General features: G+C 38.6%; 1 protein-coding gene across 8 annotated transcripts in view; it reads right to left on the minus strand.

Moving 5' to 3' along the window:
• Nucleotides 1-19,933, minus strand: part of CUNH15orf41 (chromosome unknown C15orf41 homolog) — a 240,435-nt gene that overhangs the window by 49,441 nt on the left and 171,061 nt on the right. Inside the window, exon 11 of one of the 8 annotated variants that reach the window (XM_008071301.2) lies at nucleotides 13,086-14,228. The exons of the other annotated variants lie outside the window; for them this stretch is intronic. Coding sequence (XP_008069492.1) covers nucleotides 14,189-14,228 — 40 coding nt within the window. The 3' untranslated portion in view covers nucleotides 13,086-14,188. Of the gene's footprint in view, nucleotides 1-13,085; nucleotides 14,229-19,933 lie in introns of those variants that run through there. 8 annotated transcript variants of the gene reach the window in all.

Consider the following 19,933-nt stretch of genomic DNA (forward strand, 5'->3'; position numbering starts at 1 on the left):
TGTGGTTTCCCACCATGTCCTGAGAAGCAACCCCAGAGAAGCTGGATCCTGGGCTGTCTGGTCTGGTCTGGGGAGGCCGTGAATTCCCATCAGGTATAAGCATAGCAAGTCATCTAATTTTATGAAGCGAACTGGACCAGTTTTCCTTCCCTCCTCCCTCCCTCCCTCCCTCCCTCCCTCCCTTCCTTCCTTCCTTCCTCAGGTTGGAGTTCAGTGGCATGCTCACAGCCACTGCAGCCTCGACCTGCTGGGCTCAGGAGAGCCTTCTGCCTCAGTCTTTTAAGTAGCTGGAACCACAGTGCACGCCACCATGCTCAGCTAATTTTTTTGACTTATTGTAGAGATGAGGTCTTGCCTAGTTGCCCAGGCTGGTCTTGAACCCCTGGGTGCAGGTAATCTTCTTGCCTCTGCCTCCCAAAGTAAGTACACTCAACTTTTACTGAGTATGGCTAGTAATTATGGGGTGGAGTTGCTTAAACAAATGTCATCTACAAATCACTAAGCAAAATCTCCTGGATTAAATCCATATATAACTGCCTTCTTTATAAATATATCTTATAGGTTGCTGGGCTCAGTGGTGTGTTTCTGTAGTTTCAGCTACTCAGGAAGCTGAGGCAGAAGGATTGCTTGAGTCCAGGAGTTTAACACCTTGCCTCAAAAAAAAAATCAATCTTATAGGCCTTAACTACTTGAGTGATATTCTGGTGACCAAAACAGCTCATTGCTGCAGGAAGAAGCTTTTCTCAGGAATCCCCTAGCAAGAAAGTGCCTGCTTGTAACAAAAGGAAAAGATGTAAGTTTAAAGAAAAGGAGTGTTTAGAAAAGGAAGGGAAAAAGTGTACGGCAGTAACAGTTTAGGGAGGCTTGCCACAAGGGCGGTTTCCTGCTGAGTTTAGCTTGTCCAGTGAATCCTAAATTTTTAAGTCTTTTCATTTAGAGTCTGAATATTTTAAATTTACTCTCTATATATGACATAGGAAACCTAAGTTGCTCCTTTTGGCATTCTAGAATTGCCACACTCCATCTGCAAATACTTCTGGGACCAGTCTGTGAGCTTAACACATTTAAAATCCCACTTCTGTGCACAAGGAACTCCACAGCCACAACTGCTATTGGATCCATAACATTTATTAGTGTCAGCCATTTGCAATTGGTAGCAATCTCTATTTTATTTTTTCCCTTTTCTAAATGGAAACAATGGGCCACTTCACAAAACCATAATAAAATCTTGCATATCAGTATGTAATAGTAATAGTTAATGTCCTATAAAATTGTTCAGATTTTTTCTTAGAGTGAGAAGTAAACAGGAAAGGCACCTGGCTTCAGAAGATGCTTCGCTGGCTGCATGAAAGCTGGGCTGGCAAGAAAGATGACAAAGTGCTTTCATTCCAGGTGTCAAGAAGGGACGGGGCTGCCCGCAAGACCATCTTCCAGTGTCAGTGTGGTGCAACTTGGGGAAACTTTCCTCCTTGACTCCATGACAGAGTCTCCTTGAAGTGTAGTCATGAAAGCATTTCCCCTGATTCCCTCTCTTTTCTGGTTTGTGGCAGCAAAGAAGAAAGACCATCTCGTATGCTGGCTGATGAAAACTTGAATAGCTGTATACTGTCACCAGATCATTTGGAGGAAAAATGATAAATGCCCTAAAGAAAGCCCTGGGATGCTATATGGAAAACGGAGGTAAGAAGAGCCAATAAGGCCTGTGACAATATTAAGCCAGTTACTAGCAATGAAGCAATTATATGCGTGACTGAAACAACCTATAATGACAGTTTTAACAAAGGCACAGGAAAGTGGGCAGGAGACCACATGGAATAATCTGAAATATCTAGTGTCCTGAGTGGAGAGAAGTGTGACCTATTCCAGAGCTTGAGGGTAAGAAAGATCTGAAATTATACACTGAGAGTGGAGGTATATATCACACAACTTTTTAATTATAAATGCCTTAGCTCTTAGATTTGCCAGGGAAGGCATATCTCATAAAATGACTGATTGCAGAAAGTCACAAAGTGAAATGCAAGCACACAATAAAAACAAGGGGAAGAAAAGCAACTAAAAATGAGAGCATAGAAACTATCTATAAAGTAATTACATCTGCCTTGGACCAGGGGCCCGAGAAATGGGCATATTGACAAACAACTTGTAGAAGAAACTGCTAAGCCCATTCCGTCACAGGCAACTTCGTAATATGTGTCCACAGCCTTAAAACTCTGCGATCCCTTTGACTTGGGAAGTCTATTATTTGGATATTATCCCAAATGAATATCTACGGATGTGAAAAGTGATTTAATGAAGTGTTAGTAACAGCAACAACTAACATTTGGCGCTCATTATTTTCTTCATAGAAGAAAAAGCTCATTCTGGACACTATGGAGGTCTAAGGTGGGGATAGAGTTGGCAAATAAACATTTAAAAATTAGACGTATGAGTCGGGGTTTCACTCTGTCACCCAGGTTGGAGTGTAGTGGCACCATCACAGCTCACCACAGCCTCGAACTTGCTCAGGTGATCCTTCCATCTCAGCCTCCTGAGTAGCTGGGGCTACAGTTGCTCACCACCATGAACGGCTAATTTTTTGATTTTTTTTGTAGCAATGAGGTCTCGTTATGTTTCCTAGGATGGTCTTGATCTTTTGGGCTCAAGAATTCCTACCCCTGGCCTCCTGAAGTGTTGGCATTACAGGCGTGAGCCACTGCGCTTGGCTCAAGTGCATACTTTTTACAGCATAACATATACACTTTCTTTGCCTATAACATTACTGTAGAGATGAATCAAAAGTTCTGAAGACTAGACGTTAGAAAACAAATGCATATGCACGAGCTACCTTTGTTCATAGGTTATTAGACAACTGGATAAATAAGTTTTTGATGTCATAAAAAAGGCTATTTTAATTGAATATGAAAGAGAAAAAAGAATAAAGTCACTAAAGTCACACTATGGTGCAGAAAATAAACATTTCTCAAGACAGAAAAAAACTGAAAATGCTGACTGAGGCTATTATACTTCCCATATCTTAACTTATTTCACCATGAGGGTGTTTATCACAGTGTTATTTATGTTGACCTCCTTAATACCTATTACAGGTGACTGGTTAACTAAATGATGTTTCCATATAAAGCAAGCATTAGGAATCTAATACAAAAGGTAACATAGAGCTATATTTATAGACATGGAAAACAATTTCAATATTCTGAGGTAGAGCACATGAATAGACTATATCATATATATTCTGTTTTAACCTTTTTGATAAAAATGTTAATAGTGGTAATGTATATTAATTGGGATTATGATATTTTTATACTATTTTTGTTTATCTGGAGGTTTTAGACTTTTAGAACTAAATATGTTTTATTACAAAAAGAGAAGCACAATTTGTTTTTAGAGATTAAAAAAAAAACTTTGTTTTACCAGAAAAAAAAATCTAGCTGAGCAAATATTTCCAGGGGAAGGGGACATAAAGAATGTCTCCAAAGTGAGACTAATGTGGGGGGAGACTTATCCCAGAAGCGAACTCCTAAGACCTAACAATTCAAAGAGAAGAATTCCTGTCAGCAGGTTGTGTTTTCAGGGGAAAAGGACACATCTGCAGGCCCTGGCCTGGGGCATTTTAAGTCAAATTCTCCTTTATGCACTTGGGAGGACAAAGAGGGTATGAAGCGCCTTCCCTTCTCCCTCCTTCCATGGCTACTCATTGCTCTTGGGGTCCCTGAGCCCACTGCTGGGGTCCTGTTCTCCTTGCTGGGTCTTGGTGTGGTGAAATGCTTACTCTGCTTTTGAAAAATCCCTGAACAAACACCGAGAAACCTCAGGCAACTCAAAAACCACACGAATGAAATGGACACGTGGTCAGTTGCCTTTACTGGGTATAAGGAGAACTCCCTGCCCAATCCTTTCTCACCTCCAAAGAAATGCAAAAACAAAAATCATTTCATGGATATTTTCTCTGGATGCATTTTCTGAACTGTTGGTTAGGGTATTAGGCAACTTATTTAGTGAGTTTAACGATATTTGATAATCCTTATGCATTAAGTTTTATAAACCAAGAAATTTAACAGACATATATGTATTATACTGTACCATGTTTAGCAAGAAACCTTTTTCCACATGAAGTCAAAATTTACAAATAATGTAGTATAAACAAATGTATCGAATACACACTTTCTTCTTCAAATGACATTAAAAAGACTAGCTTAAATACTCTGAACTCTTCATGAGAAAAATCTTATTGAATACAAAGGTGATATATTCCTTTGTAAAGGGTGTTGTTGCCATACAAGGATGTGAGGGGAGGGGAGAGGAAAAAGACTGTTCCAAGTGTGTAAAATATATGAAAGCGTATTACAAATATCCTAATCTGTATGTTGTGTACCCAGATCATGCAATCAGTTTCTGTATAAACTTGATCAACTTGTCTTTCCTTATCTCACAAATGAGGAAATTGAGGCACTGGATTGTTAAGTGCCTCACTCAGTTTAGAAACTTGCTTTTCTAGTGTAAAGACTGTCCCTAATAAAACAAAACGAGAAACTCAGAACAACTGAACTTAAAGTATCACTAAACTAACACTTTCGTCACATGTTACATGCCGGGGTCAGAAGCTACTTACAGCTTTGGAAGTAGAGGGTGTAGGAGGAGGCAGTTTTAATCCTTGTGTACTCATTTTCTAGCTTGCTATGAGATTAATATTACATTGCTTGATGCAATTGGAGAATAAGGTACTGTTAGAAGTTTAAGCCTATTAACAGTAGTACTGTGCAGTAGACCTCCTTATCCATGGGGGACATGTTCCAAGACCCCAGTGGATACCTGAAGCCACCGATAGTGCCAGACCCTATATATACTGTTTTTTTCCTGCCCATACATACCTAGGAGAAAGTCTACTTTATAAATTAGACATAGTAAGAGATTAACAATACTAAAACAGAACATGATAACAATAGGTTGTAATAAAAGCTATATGGATGTGGTCTCTCTCAAAATATTTTATTGCACTTTACTCAACCTTCTTGTGATGATGTGAGATGATAAAATGCCTATGAGATGAGATGGAGGAAGGTGAATGACACAGGGCTTGTGACGTGGTGCTGGGATACTGCTGGTCTTTTTAAAAAATTTTTGAGTCAGAATCTCACTTTGTCTCCCGGGTTGGAGTGCAGTGTTACGATCACGGCTTACCGTGGCCTCAACCTTCTAGGCTAAGGTGAGGCAATTAAAAAAAAATTTTTTTTGTAGAGAAGAGGTCCCACTATATTGCCCAAGCTGGACTTGAAGCGATCCTCCCACCTCAGCTTCCCAAAGTGCTAGGATTACAGGTGTGAGCCACAGCACTCTGCCTTACTGCTGATCTTCGGATGATAGGTCAGAAGGAGGATTATCCGCTTCAGGTGATTCCTGGCTCATACAGCCATGACGATGTTGGCGGCTGGATGTCAGCAGTAGACGGTGTGGATAACTAACCGGTGGGTAGTGTACATAGCATGGATAAACTTGACAAAGGGATAAATCACGTCTGGACAGGATGAATGGGTGGGTGGAAGACTTCATGACGCTCCTCAGAATGGTGTGCAATTCAAAACTAATGAATTGGTTATTTCTGGAATTTCCCATGTAGTATTTTTAGATTGCAGTTGACAGCAGGCAACTGAAAACTTAGAAAGTGTAATCTTGAATAAGGGCGGCACTACTGTATATTGCATCTAACCAATAGCAAAGGAGAAAGGAGTCGGCTAGGGCTCAACCCAGGTGGCTAGAATTACCACCGTCAAAAGTTAACACCATCCTTATATCAGGGCTGTCATCATCATATTGCATGACTAGGCTTTTTGTACTCTTCCCCATGCTAGTGACTGCAACTCGCATCATCTTGCCATTCCTGGGCCTCCATAACCTTAACCATGAAACAGAGCACAGATTTCAGGTGACAAAGCTCTGGTCGGTAGATGTGAAGCATGCAAGAAGAACAGAGCCCTCTGAGTGCGGCACAGCCATTATGAAGTAACTGACCTATATGAAACTGCTACCATGGTTCACAAATTTATTGTCAGGTTCCAGCCTCTAGCTGTTCTCTGATTGTTCTAAATACTTGACAAACTGAAGCCTTTTCACTTTCTGTTGAAATTGCCTCATCTCCCTGTCAGAGCGCCATGGGGGACTCCATTACTTTTCTGACTTCTCTCCCCTCCTGACAAGTCATTTAGCTGGCTTCTTGTTGTGAAGGCTGTCCATGTCAAATTAGCCAGGGCCCCTATTGTCCTTATTACCACTCGAAAAGCCATCATGAGTAATGCTACGGGGTCCCTCAGTTGTCATCATTTGTCAGAAAGAAAGGGAGTGTGGTTACATATAGCTGACAGGTAATTTCAGTGTCTACAATTACCCCAATTAGTCTTGTCATAAACAATTCGATAAATGCACACCAATACAAACAGATAAACACACCAAGGTCTCTCACTATTAATGCTGTGTAATGGGTAAATCAGTGATATGATGTTATATTTTATTTATTTTTTTTAAACTATCCTCAGCTGTGAGCTGGCACTTGCTACCTGGTCAGCACAAATTGTACTATCTACTTTCATTAGCTCATCACCACAAGGAAATTTGAAAGGCTGTGACAAAATTCATTTAGAGAGAGAGGAGAGAGCAGATTGTTATAACACCTGCTTTAGGCAAGGATACAACAAAGGTTTTCTTTCTGTCAGTTCTGAGCAACTATGGGGTTTAAAGTTCACTTTTTTTGTGTTAAAACTCCAACATATGAAATATGATAGAAATGGGAAGTAGAAAAATTATATCCACATTGAAATTAGAAACATGATTTTTTTTTTGGGGGGGGAAGCCTACTGGCAAACGCATCAGTCAGCAACTATACTTTTTTTTTTTTTAAAGATTGTGGGCTGGTAGCTTCACATGTAAGATTATTACCATTCTCTTCAATTACGGATTTCCATCCCCTTCATGTTCAGTGTCAAAGTTACTTATTGATTCCGGTATTCATAGGCATTTGTTGGATAAAGGCATTACCGTTTCCCTTGCTGGACTCAGTACAGAGGTGATTAAGACCTGGTAAGTGTGGTGGCGTATTGGTTCTCTCCCGTATTCTCGAAATACCAGGGAATGAACCTGTTTTAACACAACAACCTCCAGGAGCACTCTTCAGTTACGCTCTGTATTCAACCCTGAATGAAACGCCCTTAAGTTTGTTCTTGTGATCCATGTAAATAAATGCTCACGACTCAACATCTGTAGTGTCCACTGCACCCTGTCTGTTTGCTGACCACAATCTTAAGTGATGGCTGAAAAACCCAACACAAGGATATTGTTGTAGGAAATTGCTCTTGGCAACTATTTGTTCAAGCTCAAGATTTTTTGTTTTTTTTTTAAACCAACACTAAGAACCCACCAGAAAATAGGACAGGTCTCCCTAATGAGTAATCTATTTTAGCACAGTCTTGTCTAGGCATGACAGTTTACTGAGAGGCTTGAAAAACTCGTAATTACCAGTGTTACAGGGCAATTAATGTATATTACACTGCACTACTCATGGCAGCAACTGTCATTTTCTCAATAAAAATGAGTACTCTTCAGCTAAAGGTGACATTAATTGGGACTTTAATGACTATGCAGAGGAGCTGAAGCCAAATATGAACAAAACAGCGATTCAATGAGCGACTTCAGAAACGAGAAAATTGTACTAAAATGAGATTAATTGCTGTTTAGAAAAAGGAAAGAACCTAAAAAGCTATTAAATTGCAGGGTTTGGGTGCCCGGGTGATGGTTGTGATGTTAATCTTGCATTCTCACAGCAGGCAAATATTCACTAAATTCAGAGCCTTTTGACAGCAGGAAAAATCATGTATGCTTAACTTCAATCCATCAAAAATATATTTCAGCTTTTATCAGTGTTCTAAATACTTCTGCAATTTCAAAAATTACTGCTCCATTCCTTGGCTGTCATCATGCAAATGTGAACACTGTCAATATTGCTATGAAAAATTTCCCAGCTTCAAAAGGCCTACTTCAGTGATAAAGAAAGAAAAACGTGAAGATTAGAATTGCAAAACACACACTACTAATATAACAGAAATCAAACAATAAGAATTTAATGTTTAAGTTGTGGAAACTGCTAAAATAGAAAATGATGGGGTGAGCCTTTTTTTGGTAGAAAAATCAAAGAAAAATAATTCTGAAATTCTTTCAAGGCGTGTAACTTTATGCTTAATTAATCATCATCAATAATTAAGACAGAATTTTGTAGCTTGACTTTAGGTGCTATAATTGTTAATATTGTTCTCTAGTTTCTTAAAGGTTTTATCCTCGCTTCTAGGTTCTTTAAAAACAATTATATAATTGCTTTTCTTTATGGCCTTTTCAAATATCATGATGACTGTATACACAAAACACAGCACTTAAACTTTGACATGTAAGAGGGATAAACAGACTTGATAACTCAAGTTAAATACTCTGTTACTTAATTTATTTGTATTTTTAAAGAGTGACCAGCAGTTTAGCATTTTGGTTAAAGAGGGAGTTTTCAAAAGAGTTATATATTTTGGACAGAAACAGCATTCACAATAGCTGCCCTCATCAAAAGATTAGGTCTGACTTTAGAATACTCTGCACTTTTCTACTCCGCATAAGCAATTCTGTTTGTTCTGCATTTTAATATTTAAAGAGCCTTCTCATCTGCAGTTTAGGTCAGGGCTCAAGATACATTAACACACATATAATTCTGGCCATACTCAAGAACCACATCCACTAAATGACAGGGGGTGGTGAAATAGTGTACTTTCCATCTTCAAATCAATGATAAGCCCAGTCTATTCTAAAAATTCAGAAATACAAATCACCTGACCTCCATTATGAAGACTGGTTATTGGCCACTTGTCTGCCAGAATATACTTATGGGGGTGGGGCGAGGGAGAGAAGGGGAAGGAATGAGGAGAGAAACATATGCATATATCCATGCATATGTCTTACTCAACAACAGGATGTTCAGCTAACTTTTACCTTCCAGCTGTTTTGTTCACTGTAAAATGATGTCTTGAGTTTTGAATCCAAGCTTGAGTTTGTAATCATTTTTGTAAAACAAGTTGATTCCAGGAGCCAGCATTTCCTCAGTATTACCTGCTCCTCCTCTTCCTTCAATTTTCCCTTTTCTTGTATCTAGACTTTTCTGTTTAACAGCACAATTCTTCCCCAAGAGTTTAACAAATGTCCTTTTTAGTCCTTGGAGCGGGGGGAGTGAAAAGGGGCCTTTGCTATTCATTGTGCCATTTCAAAAACTAAGCTTCTCTCATACCTCAAAAACAGCTTTATTTTAAAGATAAAAAATTCACCAAGCTCCCCCAAAAGTCTTTTCAGGCAGAGTCCTTAGAGAAGACAGGTGCCTTTGGCTAAATTATCTCTACTGACAAACCATTCATATAAGTTTGCTTTTTTAAAAAAAATAAAAAAACAAGTACATGTCAATAGTTTGATTCCATTTTGTCTATGCAAATACCATTGATGAAAATTTCAATGGAAGTTTTCAGGGAGTGGAAGAGTTCCAAGCTAGGTATTGAAATGGGATTCAGAAATAGGATACTAATTCACCAAACTTGCCAAGAATGATCTAACCCAGTAGCTATACAAAGGCAACTGCAAACCATCTACATGATCCCAGATAATCCCTTATACTGTATCTCTAGGAGCTCATCTCCATTCTGCCTTTTACTGTGAGAGGTTCCATTTGGGGCTCCAGGTTTCCCATTTGCAAAATGGGAGCAACTTTGTCATGCTAAATTTGCTGCATGTGAACTAAGCTCTGAGCACTTGGCAGACACCACCAGCTCTAGGAATGTTAACGATTGGAATAAACCTTTAAGGAGAGTTTCTAGCATGAATTTATTCGATACTTTTGTTCAATTGCTGAAATTCTTCACCCCTCACGGTTGCCACAGTGGTGTTATGAGAAAAGGTGCACACACTGAATCATGTGACAGGCTGGCACAAAAAATCAGGAGACATTGCTCTCTCAGATAAGGCTGAAATTCCATTTTTAACCTCATTATTATTTTGCACAAATATCATAGGTCTTGCTTCCAAAATACCACTTAGTGGTTAAATTTCTTATTCAGGCCTCTCCTAAGATTGAAATGTACCACAATGCCCATCAATCTCACAATTGACAGACCATATTTCAGCTGGGAATAGTGACAAGTTACAGGGACTCTTTAAAAAAAAAATCAATTTCAGGAGATTAGTAAGATGCGTTTTTAGATACATACCCTCAGAACATTATAAACTCAGTGAGAAGCCAAACTGGAATATCTCAAGTTTGGAAGATGAACAATATTTTGATGTGCCAAGGCTAATATATTATATGTTTCTAGTCTTACTATTAAGACCTGTAGCAACTGTTTTATGAGATGAGTAGAAATGAAACAAATGGTAAATGTTTATTCAGTCATACAGTTCTGAAAGAAAACAACTGTTAATTTGCATTAGCTTGGGATCACTTAGCAGACTGCTTTTTAAAAGCTATCACCTCTCTACAACCCATAAAAGAGGAAGCTTTTATTCACTCCCCTTCTACCTGCTCCAGCTATACAATATTTAATTTAAATTCATTTTCTACTCATCATAAATATTCAACAAATGAAAAGTCACCTCAAAACAGATAATGTTCTTTGTCCATTAGTTTGTGGAGGAGAAAGTCAACAGGCCAAATATCTTGAGGTCAAGTGGGGACCGATAGAGTCTCATCTACTCCAACTTCCAATACAGAAAATTCCAGAAGGATAAACTTGAGGTATTTTTTGAGTCATCAAATAAATTACATTATATTTTATGTCATTTTAGCACAATCAGGACAGTTATTCTGCATGAGAAAAGTTTAATGCCCTATTCTTAAGGGTAACAATCTAAGCTATTTAAATGCAGGCAAATCTTATATACATGCTCCTTGACTTAAAATCGGGTTACATTCTGACATACTCATCATAAGATGAAAATATTGTCAGTAGAACATGGATTTAATATACCTAATATACCAAACATCATAATCTAGTCTAACTACTTTAAACGTGCCCAGAAGATTTACATTAGCCTACAGTTGATCAGTCATCTAATACAAAGCCTACTTCATAACAAAGTGTTGATTATCTCATGTAATTTATTGAACACTGTACACAACAGAGTACAGTATTGGTTGTTTACCCTTGTGATTGCATGGCTAACTGGAATCTGTGGCTCACTGTCACTGTCCAGTATCTTGAGAAAATAGCATAATGCACATCACTAAGCCAAGAAAAGAACAGAATTCAAAATCTGAAGTCTGGCTTCTATTGAAGGTGTATGGCTTTTGCAATGTCATAAAGTTTTTTAAAAAACTATACATAAGTGGAATCATCATATGTTGAGGATCATCTGTACTTTGATTTCCCTGTTAATTAACACTGCCCCTAACCCCAACTCGCTAGGCTTAAATAAGGCTGAGAAATAAGAGAAAAGGCAGTGTAGTTAATTGGGCCTTTCAGGATCCGTGTCTCGAGGGAAACTATTGTAGAGTCTTTGGTCCTTCTACAATTCCATAAAGGTCAACATAAGATGGGGATGGATTCCTTGGGCATCTCCTCTCTCCATCTTCTCAGGACTTTACACATCTTTAGAAAAGTTGCTCAAGCAGAAAAGTAGTCATAAGGAGCTTTCCATGTGGGAAAGATCAAATCCGTCTAGGTAAAAGAGAGATATAAGATTTTAAAAAAAGAGGATGAGTCGACAAAAAAAGGTGTGGAGCTCAAATTAAGGAAAATGATCTGAACATCTAGGTACCTGAAGTGAGATGAGAGACAAAGAAAGTCTACCACAGCCACTCACCAGTGAGAGAGGGAGTCATAGTGGGGCTTGTTAGGAGAGGGTGAATTAGCACAAGGAGGAAAGAGAAAAATAATCCGATCTTTGTGTCCTCATTTGGGGCCTACTTGGAGTGAAGAAGTGTGTATTTCCACCAGTCAGCAAAGTGATGTGGAGTAAGAAATATACTTCAAACCCCAGGTCAAATATAGTGGGATCTTTAGCAAATTAGGGATGTTCTTCCTTCCAAGAAATCACTGCGTGTAAAGGGCCGGTAACAGAAATTCTTATACTGAATAGTTTCCCAATGGATAGTATAAGCTTCCAATTCCAATTGAAGCCATAACGGTGTGGCAAAAAGTCATTAAAATAGTGATTTCCATTATATACACACTCTCTTTCCCAGGCACTACTACAGCTGGACACTTAGATTTGAAGCTTCAGGTGCTCTCTAATTCTAACTTTATTTTTTCCTCAAAATGTTCACTCTGAGCCACTCAACTTTTTCTATTTCTAGTGAGATGATACTTGTTTCACTGCCTGCTTAGCAGCAGCTGAAAGGTCATAAAAGACATAAGAAGGTAAAGACAAGATCCTTTGCCTGTATTCTCAAGCTGAAATAGGAATGCTTTCTTTCTTGTCCTGGGTTTTATCTTAGGATTTGAATTTCAGTGTTACTCTTGATGGGGAGAAAACATTCCTTTTACTCACAATTTTGTATTTACACATGTTTTCCACTGACATTGAATTGCTATATGCAACTAGAATGAAGAGAGGGTTGGTAGACAAATGAACTTTAGAGTCCTTTACCGAGGTGACACTGGATGATATTAAAAAAACATAATTTTCAGGAATACTCAGGCATTCCCGTGGCATTAAGATGAGCTGAATTTCATGTCAACCACATGCCCGCTTATTTTACACCAATTGGTGTGTGTGTGTATGTGTATGTGAATATATTTTTATTACTAAAAACAGAAGGAACAAAGTTCTTGGTAAAAGCGAATATAAAGAACCTGATTTAAGTAGTAAAAATATTCATTTTGTGGAGCTTGATCTAAGGTTTAAAATGCCTACATCGATCAGACTGGGTTTCCCTTATAAAGTACCACACGAATTTTCAAGGTTTATTTATTTATTTTAATATCCCAGGATAAAATGATAAAAAACAAAAGTAGAGGTTTTTGCCTTTCACATTAGCAAAAAGTCAAATGCTTGTTCTTGTCCTGCCTATAATTTTTTTTTTTTTTTAACCTTTGAGATGTCTACCCGACTAGTCTCATAGCTCCAACTGCTGGTCTCCATGACCTTTCCTGGTTAGTTTAGTAGATCCTCATCTCCCTTTTCAGCAGCTGGGTTGTCACATTGGGCTTTTTTTATAGCAGAGCTGTTAGTCTTAAAAAGTTTTGGAACTGGTGATCCAGTGAGTTAAAAAGGGAAGAGATTTTTCAATTGGCCGAACAGCTAACATTCTTAAAACTGTCCTTACTTGGAATGAGGACAGCTGGATCAGAACAGTCCTCCTCCTGCAGCCTGAGTCCAAACTGCTGCCTCAGAGCTCCCTTTGTACCTTGCACATTGAGCTGTCACAGCACTGCCACCCTCTGCCCTCACACACTTTAGACTGTGACATCCTTGAGGGAAGGACGTGCATCCATCCTTGGAGGCCTGATATGCAGTAAATGCTAAGTAACAGTTTTGTTGAATAATAACCGAAGAAATCTGGGCTCTGGCACTAATGAATTAATCTTGGACGAGTCATTTTATCTTTCTGAGTCTTTGCTTTTCTATCCGTTAAAATGCTTTCTGTTTCCTAGAGGAATGGTTAGGCTCAAACAAAATAATGAATGTAGAAGCACTGTATAAACACCATAGATTACTACAGCTATTGTTAATAATTACCATTTGGATTTATACAATAAAACTATACTGTTCAACGGGAGGAATGAGGGAGGTTTCTGATGGTCTCAACAATTTTTACTATAAGGAACATATACAAATCTAGTTTTCTTCTAAGAATTCTAAGCTTTTAGGTCCCACACATACAATTTGTTGTTGTTGTTTTTGATTTGGTTTGGCTTTTTTCTTCCCATGTCTTGTATCACCCAGCTCACCACTCCCAGCCATAACACACATTTTTTTTCTAGGTTCTGGATCCTGCTCAGGAAGAAGTGAAGTGCTCAGGGGGACTGTCTGGGCGTTTTTGTACAGATGCACTTTCATGATGGCAACACAATGCTTTTTCAGAAGGCATCCTGGCTCTACTGAAAGGTAGGATTCTGATGAGGTGGCCAAAGGTCATGATGGCCTGTCCCACATCTCCAGTCCCAATGTCCTTTACTTCTCAGACTCCTTACTCCTTCTCATCATCTGTCCTCCTTTCACTCAGCAGCCTGGTGAAAATAACATAAGTAGGAGTAAATTAGAGTGAAGAAAGAACACTTGGATAGATAAGCCATCCTACTAGGGTTGTTTGAGAGTTACTAAGCTGGGTCTACCCAAAACACACAGACCTATGTTTCTGTTTTTGCTTTTTAAAGCAAGAACCACTGTTCAATAATTGACATAATAGCTTCCCCATTCCTAATGTTCAGACCTAGGAACAGAGAGCTAGCTGAGCTCAGAATGAATGGTGCCAGAGGCTTCACAAGACAGCATTTATCAGTGTGGAATGAATAATGTTCACAGACAGCTGAATTACTTGAGAATCCATATAAGTAACTGAAACTCTAGAAACCCTGGCGAGCATAAGCGCTCCATGAGCTGCGTGCCCCACTCTAGAAAAGTCAAAAGGTGGCTCCACTGCAGGTGAATCCAGCCCAGGGCATTATTTTTTAAGTAAGAAGAGAAATACATACATGCTGTTTGCTTTTTGTCATCTGGTTTGTCTTAATCACAAACTAAAAATTCATTTATAATGCTGTATACAAATGCCATGTTTATATCAGTATCATATGCTGCTTGCCTGAAATCTTATACATTAAAATTAAGAACAGAAATCCAAGTTAATGGTCAAAGACAACCAATAACAAAACCACTAAATTCCAGTTGTCAAACATCATTTAATATGTATATTTCTGGGGCTTTTTTTTTTTAACAGTAATTATTAAAACTTAGAGCGATATGCACATTTATGACTTCCTATTGCAAAGCTCAACTTCCAGAGCATCCACTTTGGGTTGAAGAAAATCATGTGGCCATCTCTGTGCAATGGCTTAGTGACTTTATATCCTCTTGTCAAACCTCAGCAGTTTTATTTGTAGTGATACATGCTGGAAGAGGTTGGAGGTTAAAGTTGATAGGAGGGGCAACAGGAAAATCAAGCAACTCCTTTTAAGAGATTACAGCCTTTAACATATTTGGGTCTCTCGGCAGTTTTTGCAGACTTTTCAAGTCTGTGGTTGGTGGTGTTTTTAAAAAACTGATCCTCAAATCAGAGGGCAGATGGACCCAGTGGATGCCCTTTTACTCTGAAATAGTCCCAGATGGTTAATGTACCCCAGTCTATGGCTGTTCAATTTTTTTCTTTTTGGTACTTAAATCTGAAAGTGAGAAAATATCTGCTAATTTCTCATGTATCTGAGATCTTGGAAAAGTGAAATTACTAATCTCCAATTCACTAAGTGGTTCCAAAAATAGGAAAGCAGCTGTTGTAAGAGAAGGGGGGTGGGGGGAAGAAAAGGGAAAATAAGAAGGCCCCTGCTGGAGGCAAACTTTGTGTGGGCTGTTAGGCAAGGATATACTTTATTACTGCTTTGGCTTTTATCCACCAGAAGTGCTCTGATTCTTGGCAGTCTCACACCAAACGTAATATGGCTATGGCATCTGTGCCACGGCAGAGAACTAGAGGAATGGCACAAACTGAGACCCAGCAATGACCACAAACCATATCACTGTAATACCTGTTTACCTCAACTTGGCATGTACTGGTTTACCTCTGGGTACTCTCCAAGTTAAGTACTTCTAGCTACCCTTTATCAAATGTGTGTATGTGCCAGACACTATATATGTGCGCTCACTCAATTTTTATAAGAACTCAAGTTGTGCTCCTTTTACAGATGAGCAAAATAAAAGATTATAGAAATCAAGAGATTTGCCTAAGGTTACACAGAAAGGGGCCAAATGAGAATCAAAGTTCCTCCATGACCCCCACCACCTGTGCCCTTTCTACTCAGCTGTACTGCTTCTTGGGGTGTCACTAATGATTACATAATTTCCAGATGATCCCCCTTCGTGGTTAAATTATTTTTATCATCATAAACTGATTTTAATGGACAGCACTGTACTACACAGCGGCAAGGGAACTAGACTGTGAAAAATCCTCAGGTCTTCTATTAGGTCAGCAAGTGGTTGGCTCCAGATTTAATAATATTACTGGCTGCTACTAATTATTAAGAAAAATGTTTTGGTATTTAAAGAGTACTCTATGTTATGTAGTAGATGGCAGTTACATAATACAAATTACTTGTAAAATTGAAACAGTTTCTACTATAAATGTTAACTCACTTCATTTTGTTCTTTTCCTGTTTTTTGTTTTTGTTTTTTAAGAGACGTGGTCTCAGTCTGTCTCAGTCTCCAGGCTGGAGAGCAGTGGCATAATCATAGCTCACTGTAGGACTCCTGGCTTCATGCAACCCTCCTGCCTTAGCCTCTTGAGAAGCTAGGACTACAGGCATATGCCACCATGCCTGGCAATTTTTTTTTTTTTAATTGTAGAGATAGGATCTTGCTATGTTGCCCGGGCTGATCTTGAACTCCTGGTCTCAAGAGATCCTCCCACCTTGGCCTCCTAAACTACCGGAATTACAAGGATGAGTCACTGTGACAGGCCTCATTTCTGTTTTTAAAGGTTTTATCCAACTCACAGATTAGAGTTCAATGTTGACTGACTTAAATCTCATTGGCCCTCAGTTTCTTCACTCAATAAAATTAGACTATATCTATGAGAGATCTTGGCTAGCTCTAAAAAGTCTATAAGCTGTAGTTTTTAAAAATCCCTCTGCTTAATTCTAATGATTGAGCTCATACAGCTTTTCAAGAAAATAGAGACATGAATTTCTCTGAATGAAGGTAAGAGGAAAAACACAACTTTGAGAAAAGTTCACTTATAAAAGAGCATGGAGTAAAAAAAAAACTCTAGGCCAAGTGAGGTTGTGCAATGGTTGCCTCTTTTTTTAAATAAATCTTTGCAACTGCACATAAATGCTTTCAAAATAAATTTACTTAGGAATGACCTGAAAGGCAAATTATTTTCTCACCCAGAAATGCTTGTCATAAATGGTATGAGAACAATCAGGTTTGATTCAGAGAGGTAATATAACAAACATTTAACAAACATTGCCACTCATTCTTTAAGATGAGGAGACACGTGCTGGTTGAAACATTTTTTTTAAATGTACTAACTGCTAAGAAACTGCCAACAAGTTGAAAATGCTTTTGTTGTTTAAAAATACATTCCATAAAAATTCGGGTAGAAAATGTTTCCAATTTTTAATGGTACCTTGTTTTTCTTTACTCACAAAGTATCTAAGCACACGTGTGTGTGTGTGTGTATAAGCATGTATATTTACATATGATATGCATATACATGTATGACATGAAGGTAACAGATAATTTTTGGTTTTTTTTTGTTTCCATTTGACATGAATGAAGCTTTAAAAAAATATTACACACCAGGCCGGGTGTGGTGGCTCAAGTCTGTAATCCCAGCACTTTGGAAGGCTGAAGCGAGAGGATTGACTGAGCCCAGGGGTTTGAGAGCAGCCTGGGCAACTTGGTGAGACCTTGTCTCTACAATAAATCAAAAAATTTATCCGGGCATGGTGGCACAGGCCTGTAGTCCCAGCTACTTGGAAGGCTGAGGTGGAAGGATCACCTGAACCTAGCAGGTCGATGCTGTGGTGACCATGAGCGTGCCACTGCACTCCAGCCGGGGTGATAGAGTAAGACTCCAACTCAAAAAAAATAAAAAATAAAAATAAATATATATATACATATACACACACACATATCATTTTATGTGTTTTCATCTACCCTGCTGCCATCTATACCAGATCACTCTACCAGATAGATAGGACTAGAATATATGATCTTTGTGTATCAAAAATATACTTATACTTGTAACCCCAGCACTTTAGGAGGAGAGGCAAGTGGATTACCTGAGCCCATGGGTTCAAGACCAGCCCGGGCAACTCAGCGAGCCCAGCAGGTATATCTATATCACACCAGAAATCAAAAGCTCTTAGTTCAAGTCCCAGTGCAAATAAGTTAGACACTAAAAAAGGCAAAAGGCATAAGGTTTAAATGGTATAAAATTAACTCCTCCTATCATAAGTGCCTTTCTTTCCAACTCAAACTTAATAGAGAAAAAGAGGACAACATATGTCCTTAATATCCCATATATGTTTGCATTTTTGCCATCTCTACTGAACTACTTTTGTTCCTTCACGTTGTGCTTGAATTTCAGCAATAACCTCCCATGTGGTTTCCCTTGCCCAGTTTCTCCAATATTTCCACTCCCCAATACAAACATACAACCCAAACCCTCCAAAAACAAGCAAAACTCAAAAAAACCAAACACTTCTAATTGGTCCTCTATACTGTGGCTTAACAATATTTCTAAATATCAAACATCATCATGTCAACAACTTGCTCTAAAAAACCTATCTGCTCTGCCCCAGAGATACTGCTTGAAGTCTTTATCTGCCTCCTCTTCCCTATGCTCTAATTTTCCTAAAAACTGTTTGCAGCTACCACTTTTAAAGGCTTCAGTGCCTCTGCACATGCTATTCCTCCTGCTGCGACACCCTTCCTTATTTGTCTGTCCTTTAGCACTAAGCAGAGGCTTTATGAATTTGCTTCCTGAACTTCCACTCTTCATACTCCATGCACATCGCCATCCCAGCACTATGCATGCTGTAATTGTTGGTTTATTTGCCAATCAGTTGGTTTACTGGTCTGCATTCCCATTATACCCTCAGCTCACTGAGAATAGAAACTGTATCCTGGAGAATTTCTGCATTCAGAGGCCTAGCAAGGTGCCTAGTTCATGACTGGCTCTCCCTAAGTTTTGCTGAGTGGTAGAAATGAATGAATGGCTAAGGATCTACTTAAAGATATGCCCATTAGGAATTTGTGTTATGAGCAAGTCTCATGCCCCTCATTTTAATTTCCGAATATTTATTTGTACTTTGAAATACGTCATCTCCATATTTAAGCACTTTAAAAATTTTTTTATTTTTTTAAATTAGAGACAGGCTCTCACTCTATTGCCCAGGCTGGAGTGCGGTGGTGCGATCACAGTTAATCACAACCCCATAATCCTGGTGTAAGTATGTATGTGTATGTGTATATATATATGTATGTGTGTGTGTGTGTGTGTATATATATATATATATATATATATATATATATGTATGTGTGTGTGTATATATATATAAAATATATATTATTATTATTATTATTTTGAGTTGTAGTCTAACTCTGTCACCCAGGCTAGAGTGCAGTGGTACCCTCACAGCCACCCCAGCATCAACCTGCTGGGCTCACTGAGTTGCCCGGGCTGGGCTTGAACCTGTGGGCTCAGGCAATCCACTTGCCTCTCCTCCCAAAGTGCTAGGATTACAAGTGTAAGTATATTTTTGATATACAAAGATCATAAATTCTAGTCCTATCTATCTGGTGGAGTGATCTGGTATAGATGGTAGCAGGGTAGATGAAAATGCATAAAGTGATTTTAACTATTTTAGAAAAAGTTCTGTTACACTACAACAACAAAATTATTATCCAGTACAATTATAACTCTTCTAAGTCTCTATTTTGAAAATTGCATTCCCCTCAAATGATACTTTGTTTAGAAAGCATATTCCCCCACACAAACATACAGAGTAAACTTTAGTCCTTAAAATAGTAGCAAGCATGAGAATACCAGGGATTCACTTATTCCAAAGACTTAATAGGAATGTTAAAAATTATTGCCCGTAGGTTGGAGACCCGCCTGGGCAGCGAGACCTCATCTCTACAATAAATCAAAAAATCAGCCGGGCGTGGTGGCGCATGCCTATAATTCTGGCTACTTGGAAGGCTGAGGGGGAAGGAT

This window comes from Carlito syrichta, unplaced genomic scaffold (genome assembly GCF_000164805.1).
Source record: "Carlito syrichta isolate Samal-C Ts95f unplaced genomic scaffold, Tarsius_syrichta-2.0.1 Scaffold314286, whole genome shotgun sequence".
NCBI lineage: Eukaryota > Metazoa > Chordata > Mammalia > Primates > Tarsiidae > Carlito > Carlito syrichta.